Here is a 20,171-nt window from a genome sequence, read left to right as displayed (position 1 = left end):
AATGCTCCAGTTTTTATTAATCATTTTAAATTTATAGGGCTGATTTTTTTTTTCAAATGTATGCTTATATTGGGAATGACTCAGTAAAACCTATCATTTTATTGTCAATCTGCAGTTAAACTTACGCTGTACTTATATTTTATTTTAGTTTTTGACTGAATTGCTTCCATATGCATTGAGTGTGCAGTTCCTTATGATTATAGGTCTACCTTCTGGCGGACAGTATAGTAATGTTTTCTTCTATTGTCTTGTCAATTTTATGTCTAAATGAAATAAGACATGTTATCTACCTACCTATAGGTCCCAATGATTTCATGAATTATGTAATTACTGAATGAAAATCTACATTGCAAAGTTATTCAAAGTGCAGCAAAAGAGCAACACTAAGCCACTGAATGAATAGTCAATGATAATCTTTCACAAATGTATGTTCATATAACTTCTCCCCTAGCCAGTACTATATGTAACACTAGATTCATAAAATCAATAAAGCCATAGAGATAAAGAAATTTCCACAAAACAAATATCTCCCAGAGGAACTAGCTAACTGACATTGCCATATTTCATTTTTATATAAATTCTGGTTATAACACATATTTTTATCACTACCGTGGGAAGTCTGGCAGCCCTAGGTGTCTCTGAGGTCATCTTCAGTAATATCTGATATACCAGCGATAGTCTGACTTTGTCAAATTAAATGAAAAAAAAAAAAAATTGTTACTACAACAGAAAACGTTATCAGTTTCTGATCATGAATAATCATATTTATTTGTTTAAAGCAAATTTTCTTGTCCGTTCGAAGCAATTGCAGGTTAAAATGCTACACTGTTGACAAATGGTAATTTTCTCTTTAAAACAAGAGCATGTGAATTGTTTTTACACTAAGTATTGTTCTTCAGTTATAAAAATTACCTACTTTACACCATTACTGTATAATATTGAAAATTCTGAGCTTCATATTTTACTTGCATGAAGATAAAAATAGTAAAAATAATCAAATGTGTCCCAAAAATAATCCATGACACTTGCATGTGCATTCATCAAAAGTTAAAGTTAGTTTATACTTTTTTTGTGGTAAGTAGATTCAAATTTACATGATTAACCACAAATGATTGTTCAAATGATGATTATGCTATCTTGCGGAAGTGAAGCATCTTTATCTACACTTATAATTAGTAACTGTAACGTTATCATCAAAGGGCTTTTTCTCCCTACTTTGGGAAGGGGCCTGTGGCAGTTTTAAAATGCACCAAAACTTTCATGAAGATATAAAGCAAAACAATTAACAAATTTTATTTCCAGTGTAAAGCCAATTCACCAATATTTAAAGCCTAGTAAGTTCATGCATTATTTTAGGATAGTTTTCAAGAAACTTTGATATTTGGGTAATTTTGGGCTTGGATTGGGAAAAATTTGGAGGTTTTGCCATGGAGAATGGGGCCGAAAATCAGCCCCAAATCATGCTGAAAAAAATCATCAATATCAGACTTCTATTGAATTTAAGCTCTTGCACTGTCTATTATAATATTCCAGTAAGTGTTTCTTGTAAGAAATAATATTTATGTACATTATATTGTGTTCATGATGTTCACCAACCGAAAACTGTTCTTAAAATATTTTCACAATCTTTCATGGAGTCAAACATTAAACAAAAGAAAATTGTTCTTGGATTTAATTATAGCTAGCTCTTATATAGATCTTTACAGTGTAGCTCTTATATAGATCTTTACAGTGTAACATTCCTTCACATAGCAAAAAGTGAACATCCCAAGTTTACAATGGCACAACAACTTTTTTTACATGAAATATCATTGTTTTAAGTGTTGTAACCAAAGTAATGTTATTGTGGTTTCATAAAAAATATAACCTCTTTTGTGTAACAATATAATAAACAATTTTTTTTTTTGAAAACAAGATTTGTTGCACAACATGCATAATCTCCTTTCAACTGGCTATACATAATGTTCAAACGCTATATTTATGCAAAAATATCATGTTAAAAAGAATACGCCTAATGTGTAGTTAGCCAAGAGAAAATGACTATAAACCGGAGGTCCCTCTGCAGTCAGTAAAGACGATGAAGGAGTTTCCAATCTCGATGCATTATAATGTTGTGGTTAATCAATAAAACTACTTTATCCTAGAGTTAACATTATCATTATTTGTATTGTACATTTTAGAAAGACAATTAAGTCAACCTATTCAAATGAAACAATTTTTCCTGATTGAACTCTCTGGAGAATGTAATGTTGCTCTAACATTGGCTTTGAATTGAGTTTCCTTATGCTTGTTGATGAAAACCTGCCCGTATACATGTACATAGCACTTTAATGTGGTTTTTGTGAGCCTTAATTTCAATGTAACAGCCAGCTAGTATGGTACTTCTACCAGGTAATCTGATTAGTATATGTCTGTACAGAACATCTGATCTGATTTGGCCGGCCAAATTTAATAAAAGAAACATACTACTTCCAGGAGTCATCTTTAAATCTACATTTGTTTGCAAAATATAATGAAATTCACTAGCTGCATGTTTGACAATTTATAAATGTTCATTAAAATGATTTTTCTTACAGTAAAACTTAAACTATAATGACCATGAAATGAACATGGAATTCAATAAACAAAATTACAGCCATTAATTATCATTATACATATATACCTCGATCTGAATGTCACTAACGTAAGTATCAATTTATCAAATTTATTAACCAATGCCTAGCTATCTCTCATATAGCCACAGCCCTTCATCTATCAATGTTCTAAATTCAATGAGGATGTGTTTATTGATCAGTTGATGTCGTGCCAAACAATTGTTTTTTAGAAGCTGCAGCATTAACACACAAAGATCAATACACAAATGGATGGTTAGCTTGCACCCACTAACTTGATCATATATATACATGTTATATTTAATATGTCTTTATTATTCTGAATATTGAACAGACCTTGTTTATTCATTTGACTGGGTTTAATTGAAAAAAGAAAACACTGAAAATTTTTCTTTTTTACATTAAAGCCATATCAAATGTATGGCTTCACAACCAGGGTAATTAAAATGAATCCTACCAGAAAAACCAGAATTTTACATGTAACTACAGTGTTAATTTTCAGGGCCGGGTCTATTTTTTAACTCTCTTTTATATGACAACTAGCTGGTCTTTTCAACATTTTAACAGTTCCAAAGCAGGAGACTATTTTCCAACTCTCTTTATATGACAAGTGGTCTTTTTAACTTTGTAACAGTTTCAAAATATACATTTCTGAACAAACATCTATTAAAGATCCCAGAGGGATCTTGGCCCCTGGCATCACTGACTGATCATGCAGTCAGTCAAGTAATTTAAAGGATAGGTCTCGGTCTATTCTCCTTCCTCCTTTAATTTGATCATCACAGAGAAACTGCACAAAAAATCTATTTACATTTGTAGCTATTTTGGAACAATCAAAAAGAAAACTTTTACCAACACGCAACTTGTCTTCAGAATTTGGGCAAAATGACAGCATCAAATAACTAAAAGTGACATTCAATTGATAGTTAACACATCTAATTTAATAAATGTGATTCAGTTAGAATGCACTGGATCACAAGATTTTTTTTTGCTTACAAAATTTTAAATGGAAAATTCAAAGTTCGAAACGCAAAAAGAAAAGAATCATTGAAACTGAAAACTTTCAACAACGTAAGATTGATATGGTATATAATATGGGGAGAGCAATATCCTTGAAACGGAAACTCACTGTAATGATGTGAGTTTTAGGTGTGTGTGACACAGTGATGCTTGGCTATAAGGATGACGGGCCATGTAATGTTGTTGCCGGCTATATCATCTTAAACAAGACAGAATTGCCTGTCAGGCAGCATTATCTCCACAATGTACACTTGATTTTACCAGCCCTGAGTAACACCATATCTTCACAACATCAACCTGATTGATGGATTTCTCACATCATATAGCGTTCAAACATTTCTGAGCTCCAAAAAATGGAACATCCCTTAATATTTGGTCTGCTAAAAACATCCAAACATACATCATATTTCACTAAAATATACAAATCTTACCAGAATAGCTATACTATATATGGCATTTGAAAACTGAAAAATTTTGTCTTCAATATCTGAAGCTGAATATTTGATTAATAAACTCAAATAAAGTATCATTAACAAAAGGCCTAAGGGCCATATTCTGTATTTGCATATTACAGAGTTATCTGCCCTTGCGGGTAGGAATTGATTGTGATGTCATGCGAGTATAATGTCATACTTTTCGGAGAAAATGATGTGAGTTGCGCTCACAAAATATTGACGTAACAATCAATACCTACCCGCAGGGCAGCTAACTCGGCTAAAGACAGAATAATCAGTCATCTAACTACTGTGACATGTCATCATTTATTTCTGTTGGACTTGATTTTCGCGGATTATGAAATTTTATAAATTGTTTTGCATTTCAGCTTATGGAAGGACATGAATACCTATTGACTATAAAATAAGTCTTGTAAGTTGGAAAACTGTGATTGCTCAGGTTCAATCATGCTAAAAATTGGCCAACGTACATCAAAATGGTGTTATTTTCGAAGACCGAAAAATAACACTTTAAGGACTGCCCTTCTTATAATATTACCAATTTCAGCTCAATTACACAGTTAAAACTGGAGAGGAAGTTCGAAATGTGTTTTTTCATGATGTTGTCTGTGGTTACCATATAATGGCCATCTTGGTTTTCTCATGACCAACCTGAGAAATAATGAGACTTCGTCAACCATGTATTCAAACAAGAGATCCCAGAGGGATCTTGGCGCCCACCAAAGAATGATTTATGTCTGACAATGGAAAGAGGATCTTTTCCCTGCTTTTCAAACTTTTTCAAACACACTACATATAAAATTTGAGACAGATCGCTATAGTACTTTCTAAGAAAAAGTGGTAACAAACTTCAACAATGAAATCTAAGATGGCGGCCGGTTGGCCATCTTTTTTACCGATCAGTCCCAAAAAGCATTATGGAGCAGTCCTTAAAGGTACTATGCACAACTAGGGTACAAGGAGAAACTATGCTTGGAATTTGAGAAAGATCCCTTCAGTACTTTCTGAGAAATAGCGATAACAAACTTTAACTATCAAAATCCAAGATGGCCGTCGGTCGGCCATTTTGTTCATCGATTGGTCCCAAAATGCAACATTCACAACTAGGGCCCTAGGGAACCTATATATGAAATTTGAGAAAGATCTCTTCAGTACTTTTTGAGAAATAGCGGTAACAAACTTAAATTATCAAAATCCAAGATGGCTGCCTGTCGGCCATCTTGTTGACTGATCGGTCCCAAAATGCAATATGCACAACTAGGGTTCTAGGGGAACCTACATATGAAATTTGAGAAAGATCCCTTCAGTACTTTTTGAGAAATAGCGGTAACAAACTTAAACTATCAAAATCCAAGATGGCCGCCTGTCCGCCATCTTGTTGACTGATCGGTCCCAAAATGCAATATGCACAACTAGGGTCCTGAGGGAACCTGTATATGAAATTTGAGAAAGATCCCTTCAGCACTTTTTGAGAAATAGCGGTAACAAACTTTAACTATCAAAATCCAAGATGGCCGCCTGTCGGCCATCTTGTTGACTGATCGGTCCCAAAATGCAATATGCACAACTAGGGTCCTGAGGGAACCTGTATATGAAATTTGAGAAAGATCCCTTCAGTACTTTCTGAGAAATAGCGGTAACAAGAATTGTTAACGGACGGACGGACGGACGGACGGACGGACGGACGGACGGACGGACGGACGGAAGGACGGACGACGGAAGGACGGACGGACGGACGACGGACCACGGACGAAAGGCGATTTGAATAGCCCACCATCTGATGATGGTGGGCTAAAAAAAAAAAAAAGTGACTCAATCCCACTGAATTCCATTTGTAACTTCAAAAGAAGTAAAAAGTATACATGTACAATGTATATGGACAGCACATGTATTGTCCAGTGCAGTCAGTATATGACAACCATATGATAATAATGATTGGGAAAGTTCTTTTCTAGCCCTACAATTGACCAAACTGTAATTAATAACTCCAGATGGTCACAGTGGTTGACAGAAGAGCAAGAACAGAACATGACACACAAACCATTATATACACTTATTGAAAAAGGTCTGAATCTTTATTCTCAAATTCTGGTCAAAACCAACAAACGGTTTCAAGCTATAGAAGATGTCCAAATCTATCTGTCAAAGTTGACATGAGACAGACCCATAGGGAGAGAATTTGTAGAAATGTACCAGTCGGAAATGTCAGACTCTCAGACTGTGTTATAAGATATGGGCTGGTTTTAACTGTCTGTGAACTTTTACAATCAAGTTCAAATGAACTATAAATCACCAACTTTAGCTTGATGTACTATTATGTCTGATGTTTAAAGTAGACTTTCTTATTCCCTGAAGAAAATAAAATATCAGAACAAATTTGGTTTAAAATGTAGATTTTGTTCTCATCAAGATACTTTCACACACACAAAAGTATGTTGTTCAATGACATTGTGTGTAAATGTAATTTTAGATTTTCAATCATGATTTGTTTAGATGATGTACCATAATATTTTTTCTTTGACAAAAAAAACTTATCATATTTTACCCAATAAGCGACCTATACACATTTAGAAAATTAAAAAAACATAACAGTTACTGCCAGGGCTTTTTCTAGGGGCTTTTTGGGGTTGATAATTACATAATAACCCCTTACATGATTCCCAATGTAAATTATTTCAAATTTATGCCAAATTCCCAAAATATTTATATAGTGTACTCCTGGAAATTTTGTTCCCTGAAATTTGCCAATTTCTTTCCCAATATAAGGTAAAAAGGCCCCTTCCCAATTAAGTGTGTGCGTAATATAGAACCTTTATATATTTTCAAAAAGAGGACCTAATAAAGAAACTTTAAAGATATTCATATGTTCAGTCTGCATTTCATTTGAGGTCTATATATATATATGAAATTAAGGCCTGGTAAATAAGGGAGGGGGCACTTATTATGGATGAAGGCTCTTTTTAGGTTGAATATCATCAGGTAATCATCATTATCAATAGCAAATTTAGCAATGACTTATGATATCTAAGTTATCAAGACAAAAGTAGGTTTATCTTTTTTTATTCCTGACTCTTTAGCAAACATTTGAATTATTGTTATAAGGCTGAGACAAGTTATCGTTAGAATATGGTAGTAAACTGTCATGCCTAGCCTCTATAGGATGTTTCAGGCTTTATTCTTATTGATAGCCCTAATGGGAATTTATAGCTATGTTGTATCAATACAGATAACATGGATGGTATAACAAACCATGTGATGTGATACCCTTTATTTCCTTTTATGGTTGTCTAGAATTTCATCTCGAGGTTACAAATACAGACATACATGTTGCAATGGTCCGTGGAGCATATGACGTAAATTTCACATAGTCAAAGGGAAATGGTCAAAGTAGCCTTATGCATTTATTAACAAAACTAGATTTCTACTGATCATATGCAAGTCTATTTATAACAATAACTACCGAAGAGATTGAAATATCTTCAGCATAATTTTTTAAAAAAAGCTCCAACTATTGGGTCAAAAGTGCATGTGGTGCACGTGACTGATGTGAAAAATCTAGGTCATGATGCTGCATTACTCAGGACATCCAGCTATGACATGATATGACATCTTTCAAATATATTAGCCACCACATTTTGACAAACTTGTTAGCATGAGTACTAGTTCACTGTTTGCCAGCAATGTGATGGCCTTGGTTTATGGCATCTCAACTGTTGCTTATATATCCACATGATCATCATACACAACCACATCTTCAAATGCCACTGTTAATTAAAATTGTGTGATCACATGTACATGTAGACTTTGTATTCTAATGCTAATGTGCTATCTTGTTAGCATTTGGCTACACTGTTACTGTTAGTGAGCAATATATTTCATCAGCTAATATTCAGACTACCATTAGCTTTACACCTGTACCACAGGCAATGTGTATGTGTTGGTATATGTATACGTAGTGGTGGGCCCTGCATGCAATGATGATTGTGGTGGGCAATATATATTGTTAAACAAGAACGATTTAGTGATATTGGATTGTGAAATTAGCAAAATTGATATCTGGATTTATTAGCAGGGCATCCAGCCAAAAGCCACTGAGATTATGTTTTTGACTCCTAAAATTAAAATTGACTCTTTGGTTTCAATCAAGCACTTGCACAATCTATTTGTTATGTTTTTAATTGAACTGATTTCTGAGAAATAGTGATTTGACTTCTGAAAATGCTAAAAGTCAAAAGTCAGTTCAACAGGATGCACATAACATATTAGTTTGGCAAAGATACACACTTCAGTTTTTTTTTTCATTTTCGACTTGCCCCTCTGATATCTATTTCAAAATGAAGGCCCAAGAAAACACATAGACAATTCTGTGGCAGGGTAGTCCATATGGTATGGTGCTTATCAAACTTATATGATGTTAAGTAAAAGACAGTCAAATTTAAAGAAAAGGTAGTTAAAAGAGAAATAGCAGTTATGTATTCTGTGATTTGTAAAATTTTAATTGAAAATTGATTGGTACAAGGCTTTTGCAAATGCTTATTCGATGATTCCCATTAATTGAACAATAACAATTTCTTATCACTACTTGGACCCAACCAGTATCCATAACGTAACAGTAGGCGTGATTGTGTGCATATTCTAGTTATAATTCTACTATGCGTCCAGATTTCCAAATGTCTGGAGCTGCTGACGAATACTTCATGATGGTGTTGTTTTGTTTATGTGGAAATTATGTGTTTCATGAGATGCAAACAGTTAATTTTTCCAAAATCACAACTACTGTTCCTTAAAAACTGGTAGGGTCGGTCCCAGTATATATATTTGTGTAACAGGGTGGTTTTCACTAATTCGTTTTGTTTGTCACTAGTTGTGTATACCTGTGTACGTGTGTCCAGTTTACCTGTGTGATGTAGTCAATGTTTGTGTCCTTGTTTTGTCTCGTTTCTGTTTTGTGGTTATTATCATTGTCTTTGTCCGGTTTTGGCAGAGACACAAAAAAGTGGATTCGATCTGAGACAAGACACTTGATAGAAATTACTGCATATTTCGATTTGACCCTTCAGCCATTGTCAAGGTAGGTGTTTTATTTATAGTATACTTTTATTAATTGAATGATAAATGTGTGAATTATCTGTAATTATTTATTCTGGTTGTAGAATAGTTTTGATATATAGATTATACAATCAAAGAGTCTATAGTTTATACAATAGTCTTTATTAATCTGTTTATAGGGTCTTTATACCATATTCTGATGCGATCAAGAACAGATAAAGATCAGAAGAAACCAAGACCAGAGAGTTTGTTATTCCCTCAAGTTTACATATGCTAGTATTGTCAATGGTCAAATCCTGGAATAATTAATGAATTAAAAAATTAAAACTAGAAATATGTCTATGAAATAAATCCAATATGTGGCCGGGTACTAAAAGTTATCCGTTTTGTCACTTTCTTTTATTGACTATATAAACCTGATCTGCATTGTATTGTGCCGGAAGTATTCGAAGTTGATCAGATATGCTTAGAATATTGTGACCAATGCAAGAAATTGTATGATACACTGCTTGAAAATTACACAAAATAAATGTATTTAGCACTGTGTTATAAGATCTCACTTGTTAATTTATAATGGATTATTGCAGACAAGTATATCTTAGTATATGTTTTTGAAAGGTTGGTGTCACTAAATCACGGCGAAATCTATTAAACGGTATAAGACACTGAGTTGTGGTATCGCGTGCGCAGGTGGAATTCGCGCATAGCAGATGTACACAGACTCTACACCCGACAAGGAAAATAATAGTGCGAGTACGCTCGCACTTAAAATTAACAGTATTTCTTCATTTCTTCTACATCTTTCTGTCTTTAAAGCAAGGATTAAAGGATTAGATGTCATTAAATTTATTAAAATTTTACATTAGTGTTTCTTTTTACTCGATAAAAGAAGTGTTTGTTCCAAGGACATATATGAGAAGGATAAGTCACACTGGGTTTTGGGGAAATACAAGGCAGGAGCTTTTGTGTTTGGGCAGTGACCGTGACGTTGTCGATAACTGTTTTTCCTTTGATATCCGCCGGTGCAGCCTTTGATGTAGCTTGCGGGTGCGAGGGTTACCGTCTTACTTGATGAAGCTGGCCGTCATTTCATGAGCTGTCGTATTTTTTAACCCAAATTTAAGACATATCCCTCTAAATATTCCATTCTTAAAGCCCCTGTGAGGAAGGCTCTGGGTTCTGTCCCCTGGCCGAGACACACCAAAGTCTATAAAAGTGGTAGTTTCTGCTCCTGCTTAGCGTTCAGCATACAGGGAGTGGGACGACTGGTTCGCCCGTTGTCAGTATAATGTGACCAGGTGGGGTGTGTTGCTTGGTGTCTTCGGCGGCATGCTTCAGTGATATAGCACTATAAAAAGGGCAACAGTTCCACTATACAAGAAGACACAACACGAACATACCGTAGTCTCCCAGTACACTCATCTCGCACAACATACATGCAACACACCACATACATGGGAGGCCGTCCTTACATGACCATAGCTGTTAATAGGACATAAATAAATCAAAACTATTGTGTATTTGGCGCCAACGTAATTGGCGCGACGTTATGCGACATGTACTTAAATGACGTCACAACGATTGTGATGTTATACGCAGTTTTATTAAATAGTCAGTTGATCAATGGTATTCAAACGCGTTGGTTGTGTTTTCTCTCACTCTATCACATTCACGACATTGGTGCCGTGACTAAAGAGACGTTTTTAAAAACATGGCTACAAAGTTAAAGGCAACCTGCGCAGGCCATAGAAGTGCAGTTACGAGGTTTTTAAAACGATTCGAGGACACAAAAAATGAAGAAGATGTTGACGTTGAAGAACTATCTTCCATCTTAGATGTGATTACAGAAAAGGAACAACTACTACAAGAACTCAATCAACAGATACTGGATCAACTCAACGACGATGAAGTGGAGGAAGAAATCGCAGATATGGATGAGTATACTTTTAATTTAAATTCAAAAATACGCAGCATGCGGAAGTTACTCAAAACCACAAACACACGCAGTACTACTTCTTCGTCACTCAACGCAAACGCACAGAGTTTTCATATGCCAGAAAATGATGTTTTCAACAGAACACCTTACAGTCAGTCCATTAACACGGACTTGAGATTTCCCGACAATAGGTCATTTTCTACCATTTCGTCTCACTATCACAAGCTTCCGAAATTGGATCTTCCTAAATTTAGTGGAAACATTTTAGAATGGCATTCGTTCTGGGATTCTTTTGAATCATCTGTACACTGTAACCCATCACTAAGCGACGTACAGAAATTTAACTACCTGAAATCTCTACTCCAAAACGAAGCTTTACAAACTGTCACAGGATTTGCTCTTACAAACACAAACTATAACAAAGCAATATGTTTGTTACAAGAGAGATTTGGTCAAGAATACAAAATAAGAAGCGCACACATGCAAGCCCTTTTAGAAGTCCCAACCCCACGAAATACTCCCGAGAGTATGAGAATGTTTTACGACAGGACAGAGATTTTAATAAGAGGTCTAGAATCGCTAGGACAAGATCAGGACAATTACGGATGTCTATTGATACCGGTAATACTGAATAAACTTCCGGGTGAAATCAGGAAAAACCTCACGCGCGAACATGGCATGAACAACTGGACATTAGGAGAGTTAAGAAAATGTCTGTTCAAAGAGATTAGTATTATGGAAGCGGGACAGTCTTTTGATTCTCACACAAACACCCCTTCATATACAGCAACATTTTTCACCGGAACTGAATCGAAATCGAAAGACGCGAACAACAAAACGGAACAAATAAAAAAAACATGCGTTTTTTGCCAGGAGATACATGCTCCCAGTAGCTGCACAAAAGTTTCGGATGTAGAAAGTCGGATACAGATTATAAAGCGTGATAAACTTTGTTTCAATTGTTTGGGAAAACACACAGAATCTCTGATTGTAAATCTCGGAAAAACTGTAAGAAATGTAACCGTCGTCATCATTCGAGTATATGTAACTCTACACATCGTCAAGACAACATGCAAAATGACGCGATCACATACACAACAAAACACAACGCGAAAGAACGAAACAACGAAAATGCGACAAATCTCAAAGAACTTACTACTTCATGATGTACACCGCATCAGAAGTACACTCTTCACAAGTATTATTGAAAACAGCCATCGCACCAGTTTGTGTGAACGGTCAGTGTGTCCAAAGTAACATTCTATTTGACGAAGGTGCACAAAGGTCATTCGTTACACAAGAATTGGCAGATAAATTACAAATGGAAACCACCGGGAAAGAGACAATTAATATATCGGGATTCGGTCAAGTCGGAGACAAGGTGCGTCATCTCAGCTCTGGAACGGTTTACCTACAAACCAATACACGGGAGAAAATACCGGTCAAGGTTTTAGTTGTACCGACAATAGCAGTACCGCTTAATTCCAATAGGAAGCACATTGCAAAATTACCACACCTAAAAGGTTTGAAATTAGCTCACCCCGTTTCAGCTGACGAAACGTTTGAGGTATCACTTCTCATAGGAGCTGACCATTACTGGGACATTGTCCAAGACAAAGTCGTGAGAGGTAAAGGACCTATTGCTGTAAAATCGAAAATAGGATATTTGTTATCCGGACCATACCAAGGAATTTCATCTCTAAATCAGCGACAGAACATGTCAGTTATGAACGTGCTAGTATCACATAAAAAAGACGAATGCGATTTAGAGAAATTTTGGAAGGTGGAATCGCTTGGCATACAGAAAAAAAGATGACAAAACCGAAGATGAAAGCTGCACGTATCTTGAAAACTACAAACAGTCGTGTATAGAGTTTCGCGGAAATAAATATATCGCCAAATTACCGTGGCGAGATGACCATTCACCACTTCCCACTAACAAAGAAGTTGCTCGCCGGAGAACGGAAAGTGTCATAAACAGATTGAGCAAGGACCCAGTTATGTTGAAGCATTATGCATCGATAATATATGAACAGGAACAGAGAGGTTTTGTGGAAAAAGTAGAGAACGATCAAATTACAAGCGGTAAGGTGCACTATATACCTCATCACCCAGTAAAAAAGGACTCGTCAACAACACCAATACGGATTGTCTACGATTGCAGTTGCCAACAGTCGAAAGATAAGCCAAGTTTGAATGATTGTTTACGGAACGACCCGCCTTTGCTAAATGATATTACATCAATACTTCTGAAATTCCGACGCAAAAAATTTGCCGTCTCCGCAGACATTGAGAAAGCCTTTCTGCAGATAGAGCTAGAAGAAGACGACAGAGATGTAACAAGATTCTACTGGCTCAAAGATCCCTCTGATCCTTCATCGGATTTAATAACCTACAGGTTTAAGGCTGTATTGTTTGGAGCGACCTGCTCCCCCTTCATACTGAACGCCACGTTGCTACGACATTTAGAAGATCACAAAAGTGACGTTACAGATATCATCAAGGATGATATATACGTTGACAACGTCTTACAAGTTTTGAAAGAGAAGAGGATTTACTCGAATACTTTCATTCTGCACGATCATTAATGCTCAACGGAGGGTTTAACTTACGTTCTTGGGCTTCAAACTGTGATTCGTTGAACGAACTAGCCAAGTCAAAAGACGTGCTTGACAAGGACAAGCAAGTAAAAGTTCTCGGATTACGATGGGATAGCAACAAAGACACGATTACATACGTACAAAAGCCGATTTCTGATGTCGATGAAACGTTGCTTACCAAGCGAGAAATACTTAGCCAGTCATCAAAGATTTTCGATCCACTTGGGATTATCAGCCCGGTGACAGTACGCGGCAAGATACTGATGCAGGAAATATGGAGGAGGAAGTTCGATTGGGACGAGATATTACCAGAGGATATCCGGTGTCAATGGATGGAACTAAGTTACGATTTGAGGAAAGTCTCAACAACTGAAATTCCGAGATATTATTTCAAAGACTTACCAGAAGACACAGAAAGCATAGGTACGGTACTTCACGTGTTTGTAGACGCCAGCAAGAAAGCGTACGGTGCATGCGCATACATAACCAGTGGAAATCAGTCGCAATTAGTGATGGCGAAAAACCGTGTAGCACCATTGAATCCCGTGACTATACCACAGTTGGAGTTATTGGCTGCTGTGACGGGAGCTAGAATGGCAAAGCACATATTGACAAATCTGCAGTGTTCGGATGTATTCTATTGGAGCGATAGTCAGATTGTCCTTAACTGGCTACATTCTTCCAAAAAGATGAAACCTTTCATTGGAAAGAGAGTTGAGGAAATAAAAGACCTCACACAAGAATTTACCTGGAGGTATTGCCCAACAAATGATAATCCTGCGGATCTTTTGTCAAGAGGAATATCAGCTACAAACTTTGGTAAGAGTACCAAATGGATAAACGGTCCAAGTTGGATTACCAATCAAACTCACTGGCCACAGTGGAATAGGAACGAATCGATCGTCCTCACAACAGTGGATTCTGATGTCACAAACAACAATGACAGTACGCAAACTCTTAATACAGATATCGGATGTAGTGTTATCAACATAACCAGATTTAACTCATACTCCAGGCTCTTACGGGTTACTGCCTATGTCAAACGATTCCTTTATAACTGTAGAAGAAAAGCAGAGGATCGGAAATCCGGAATTTTATCTCCAGATGAATTGAACAAAGCGTCAATTATTTGAATTAGAGTCGTACAAAACAACAGCTATCATGATGTTCTAGAAAGTCTGCAGTCGAATAAAAGCCATCATCTCATTCGCCAGCTTCGACTTTATTTGGATGATGATGGTCTTGTACGATGTGGAGGACGTATCAATAACGCCCCAATACCGTTTGACACACGATTTCCATATTTGGTTTCCGGGAAACATTCGTTTACAAGGCTTCTGATTATGGACACGCATAGACGAAACATGCATGCGAAACAAAGGTACTACAATAACGTTATTACGACAAAAGTATTGGATTCCATCAATACGAAATGTTGTTGGAAATACTTTGCGGAAATGTGTACCATGTAAGAAAGTATCGGGTAAAGCATACTCGTCACCAGATCCACCTCCACTTCCCAAGGACAGGATGTCGGACGCTGCACCATTCACTGTTACTGGCGTAGATTTTACCGGTGCAATACATGTGAAACACAATGGACGGGACAAGAAAGTATATGTATGTCTATTTACATGCGCTAATATATGTGCAGTACACTTGGAAATCGTTCAGGATTTAACAGAGGAAACATTTCTCATGGCTTTCCGTCGTTTCATTAGCAGGAAATCCTTACCACGAGTTATGATTTCAGACAACGGAACAACATTTGTTAGCGCCGCAGAAGAAATAAGGAAACTTACGGAATCGACACTTGTACACCAATCTCTTAATAATTATGGAACAACATGGAAATTTATTCCAAAGAGAGCACCATGGTACGGCGGATTTTGGGAAAGACTCATTGGTCTTACTAAGAATTGTCTACGAAAAGTCCTCGGACGTGCATATGTGAATTACGACTTGTTAATGACAGTTATTACAGAGATCGAAGCTATACTCAACGACGACCGACCGCTCACATACATCGGTGCAGACGTTACAGAACTGTCACCATTAACCCCATCACACTTATTGTACGGAAGAAGGATTAACTCAGTACTTTACCCTTTGCAAGACACAGAAGATGAAAACGACAACTTTTTCGACATGGATACCCACAGAATTCTAAATAAAGAGATGGACAGACGATTCCAGTTAATAGAACATTTTTGGAAGCGGTGGCGCCAGGAATACTTAACTTCTTTGCGGGAATTTCACCGTGCTTCAGGCAGCAATAGTCAAGTTATCAAAGTAGGAGATATAGTTCAGGTTCACGATGATTCACCAAGGACGACGTGGAAAATTGCTGTTGTGGAGGATTTAGTATATGGTAGAGACAATCTTGTGCGATCTGCAGTAATACGCACAAGTTCTGGTATCACAAATCGACCGATTATCAAGTTATACCCTTTGGAAGTCCGTCAGGAAGACGACAGAGACGCCAACGATGAGTCTAGTGGAGACGAGAACGATGGACCATGCAGAGACGTGAACAGAATACCACGAGTGGCAAAGATAAAAGCGAAGGAAAACATTAAGAACTGGTGTAAAAGTTAAATACGCACGACATACATGTAAATCCTAATTTATTAAACTCTAATTAATAAATAATGTCTAAGTATATATATATAATTGATGTGAAAGACTTTAATTCCACTTTTTACTTTTAAATATTGTTTATTTACATACTTATAATATATATTACTGTGAACATAATATTCGCGAGGCCCCAGGATATTGTGTATTGGCGCCAACGTAATTGGCGCGACATTATGCTTTAGATAGACATTAGATAGTCTTCAGATTGTCGCCATTGAGTTTGCTAATAAACAAGTTAGCAAAAGAGTCTCGAGGAACAAGGACAATAATTCGGCTTCGTTTATATTTAGAGGTCCGAAAGTGGACAAGATATTGCGATTATAAATAATGAAACACAGGATTATAATACATGGAGTGGCTATGTAATATGAAATCTATTAAACGAGTTCAATAATTTGATAAGACACTCGCCTTTAGGCAAATGCAACTGTAATTTAATGACAGATTTCTGGTACAGGATACTATATCCACTACACCAGACTTCAATTCTGTACATACAGTACTTTATGAATACAGTTATTGATTGTAATATCACCTCATGTGATCTGATATATATATAATATCGCGTTTATAATTTTCAATATTACGTATCCATGAATGTACGTAACTTTATATTGATCATATAACTACAGTAGTATTTATAGAAAAAAAAAATATGGAAATAAAGGCACAACTTTTAATTTCGTTGCTACATAAGAGTGACAAAACCAACCTAGGATTTTACGTTTCCATCTACGTAGACAATGCGTGCGACATCAAAATTTGATTAATGACGTCATCATTATCTGTGACGTCACACTAGTTATGACGTCGCAGGTATTGTCTTGGTAGAAGGAAACGTATAAATAAATTACATTTGGTTACAACTTTATGATGAAATCTCAAATGATTTTTCATCTATACTTAGTAATTCTTCGGTATCACCTAGGATGAAACAACCATTTGAACAGCCATTTACCGCAATTGCTGGCACGGCAATATTGTGACGTCACAATGAAAATGACCTCATGATAAGCGGCTGTAGTTCATAGACGCTATGAATGTAAATTGTGCTTGGTAAGGTTTGATAGTGGGATTGCGATGAAAATATAAAACAAAAATAAAACATTTAAACATTGAACGTCTTTCAGTTGGCATTAATAGTCAAAATGAATGCCAATTGGGCAGAGGCAAATTCCATGAAGCGCAACACAATGGTACCCTTAGATAAAATAAACCCCCCCCCCACCCACCCACCCAAAAACCCACCCAAAAAAAAAAAAAAAAAAAAAAAAAAACCCAAAAAACAACATCACAATGCTGTACTAAAAATCAATACCTGTCATATTAAAAGTTTAATCATATGTACATGTTGTAATAATGCAAATATCAACGACACAGTACTAGAAACCTGATACGAGTTTTTGTACAGATATTTTAAACGACGCGCGTTACAAAAAATGCAGTTTACACACCAGTAACCAACAAACAATATCAATCATTCCTTATATTTACATTTCGACCAACCATTTTATTAAAAATGAAGTGTTCAAATAAAATTAAACTCTGGGTTTTTTTCCCAATGTTATTTGAAACAGCCGGTCATCCCGGAACAGCTGGCTTCAATGTGGCGGGAAATGTTGTCAAATTCAGAGTACACAAATAATTTCACATTAACTTTATATTTTTCATTCCATATTTATATAATATTTGCTGATGTATAATTAAAAATTTACATTACATTCAAGTTTACATGCAGTATATTGAAGATTTGTCTTACAGAATCTAATTGTCCTAATTGGATGCGCATTCACACTACTTGCTGAAGTCAGTGTTCCTGTGTGTTTATTTCAGCGCGGCAACCACTGCGTTTACGCAAGTATAAACGATTTCGCAGTTGGTAAGGTCATATAGCAAGGAGAAAACGGAAATGTAAATATATATGTGTAACAGGGTAGTTCGCCGCCAGCCGGGCTCGAACCCGCGACCCAGGACTTGCACTGGTCCGCCGCTCTACCGACTCAGCTAAAGGGATACCCCCTACACTATGTACAATTAAAAACCTGCTACATATGCATGGATCCATCTACCGCCTCATATACAAAAATGTAGGGTTTAAAATTATTATTAAATACATAACGGCCGGGTACGCTTTTATTTTATTATTTGTAACGTACTTTTTATACACTGTATAATCAACGATAAAACATAACATAAAGTACATGTAATTACATCTATCACATCTGTTTATTTGTTTTTAAGGATATTACGAGATTGTCCCATTGAAATTTAAACGTCTTCCTAATCTCTCGATTCCTTTTGACCCCTGCGTGTCTCGAATGACATTAATAAAAAAGATATTGATCATGTCAGCCTTGACATACAGTAAGCGTATATGTGGTTTGTACCCATTAGACCTAGCTGTATATATACATATGTATCTATATAATGTTTATACCATAAAACTTATATATGTTATACATGCAGAACATGTACCTGATTTTGGTACCTAAATCAACTCTAAGTTGCTATACATAATGTAGTTGTAAATGTAATTTCTTAAATAATATAGTATCCATGTAACTAAAGTGATTTAACTTTCGCTAACAAAACAAAATTGATTGAAATACGAAAGAAATAATCGAAATTATATAAGATATTTATATAACTATGTTTTCACATTTTTTGGGTGTATCTTAACAGAGATTTAAATATAATTACTATTTAAATCTCTGATTTTAATGCCTTGACTTTAAGGATGAAAATGAAAATTGTGAAGAAAACGCAGTTTTGTAATATTTTTTTAATTATTTGTCAATGGACGTTTGGCGTTATTCGGTTAGTAGATCTAGGTCATTATCTGTAAAGAGGAGTGGATATCTCCACCAAAACAATCTTAACAGTGTAAGGATTGTTCAGTTCTTTTGCACACCTTTTCCTTCACCTTATATATAACAGTAAGATAAGGAAAAAAATCAGCAATCTTAATACAAGAAAGAAGAAGTAAACAACGGTATGTACATATTTTTTGTTAATTCCTAAAATTTTCTTTTGTTTCTGCTCTCCTTATTTTGAAGAATCCGGATAAAGCATGACCGCACGAAAAACGCTCTACTACTTTGTCCCTGGTGGAACATTCTATATTGGAGGTAAAGCGGGATGTAATATTATTTCGTTTTGGTAAGAGCTAAGAAATATACTTCTCTCCTAAATGGTTATAAAATAATGTAATGATATCTTGAGGTTGTTCATAAATGAAATACCACACATAAGAGTAACGCCAAAGTAATCCTCTTTTTGAAGACAACTTTACCCTTATTTAAAAAATAGACTCGTTCATTTCGACCAATGAAATCTCTCTCAACTGGAGGTGTGTCCTAACACACACAACATATTTCTCTTTGACGTTTTTGACTTGGATGCACGTGGACGTATACCCGGAATTACAAACGACAACGGCAAGTGTCGATATTGCATCATTCATGATCATTTTTTCTCGTTATTTAACTGTTACAGTACACTCTGTGTACATTTACATGTGATGATTTGAATTGTTGAACACATAACAATGTTCGCTAACAATGTTATTTTCCAGTTCAGCTTCAGGTCACTGGACAATGCTCAAATTGCATGTAGACGGAAAATATATACCTAGGCTTATGTGCGTGTCTAGTCTAGTCAGGTTTATCGAAATAAGGAAGTAAGAATTTTCAACTCATGATTCATAACATGTAAACTATAAATGTTTTTAATGCTTAATAGCTAGGACTACATTGAATGCACATTATATACAATAAGCTTAAAACAGAATCGAAGTACAAAAGCTGTGCCTATTTATATTAATTCTTTTAGTTCTTCCAATGAGATTAAACTGAAACTT

At 35.7% G+C, this 20,171-nt stretch overlaps 4 protein-coding genes and 1 pseudogene across 4 annotated transcripts in view; all 5 read left to right on the top strand.

Moving 5' to 3' along the window:
• The window catches only part of LOC138317533 (cystathionine beta-synthase-like), a 144,300-nt gene that overhangs the window by 80,979 nt on the left and 43,150 nt on the right, over window positions 1-20,171 (top strand). The gene's annotated exons all lie outside the window — the stretch shown is intronic.
• On the top strand, window positions 10,848-12,060 carry LOC138319457 (uncharacterized). Its single transcript, XM_069262611.1, has 2 exons — window positions 10,848-11,693; window positions 12,052-12,060. Exons 1-2 carry the CDS (start codon window positions 10,848-10,850, stop codon window positions 12,058-12,060), a joined length of 855 nt encoding a protein of 284 aa, XP_069118712.1.
• Window positions 12,075-13,660, top strand: LOC138317216 (uncharacterized; annotated as a pseudogene).
• Window positions 13,660-14,805, top strand: LOC138317215 (uncharacterized). Its single transcript, XM_069258767.1, has one exon. The coding sequence runs from the start codon at window positions 13,660-13,662 to the stop codon at window positions 14,803-14,805; it is 1,146 nt and encodes a 381-aa protein (XP_069114868.1).
• Window positions 15,203-16,270, top strand: LOC138317214 (uncharacterized). Its single transcript, XM_069258766.1, has one exon. The coding sequence runs from the start codon at window positions 15,203-15,205 to the stop codon at window positions 16,268-16,270; it is 1,068 nt and encodes a 355-aa protein (XP_069114867.1).

Source organism: Argopecten irradians, chromosome 3, assembly GCF_041381155.1.
Source record: "Argopecten irradians isolate NY chromosome 3, Ai_NY, whole genome shotgun sequence".
NCBI classification, from domain to species: Eukaryota; Metazoa; Mollusca; class Bivalvia; order Pectinida; family Pectinidae; genus Argopecten; species Argopecten irradians.
Note: the sequence above shows the minus strand (reverse complement) of the source record. Positions and strands in the feature narration are given on the sequence as shown.

What these genes read in the sequence shown, in the direction of transcription:
- LOC138317214 (XM_069258766.1), top strand. Translation starts at nt 15,203, where the DNA reads ATGTCGGACGCTGCACCATTCACTGTTACTGGCGTAGATTTTACCGGT.
- LOC138317215 (XM_069258767.1), top strand. Translation starts at nt 13,660, where the DNA reads ATGCTCAACGGAGGGTTTAACTTACGTTCTTGGGCTTCAAACTGTGAT.
- LOC138319457 (XM_069262611.1), top strand. Translation starts at nt 10,848, where the DNA reads ATGGCTACAAAGTTAAAGGCAACCTGCGCAGGCCATAGAAGTGCAGTT.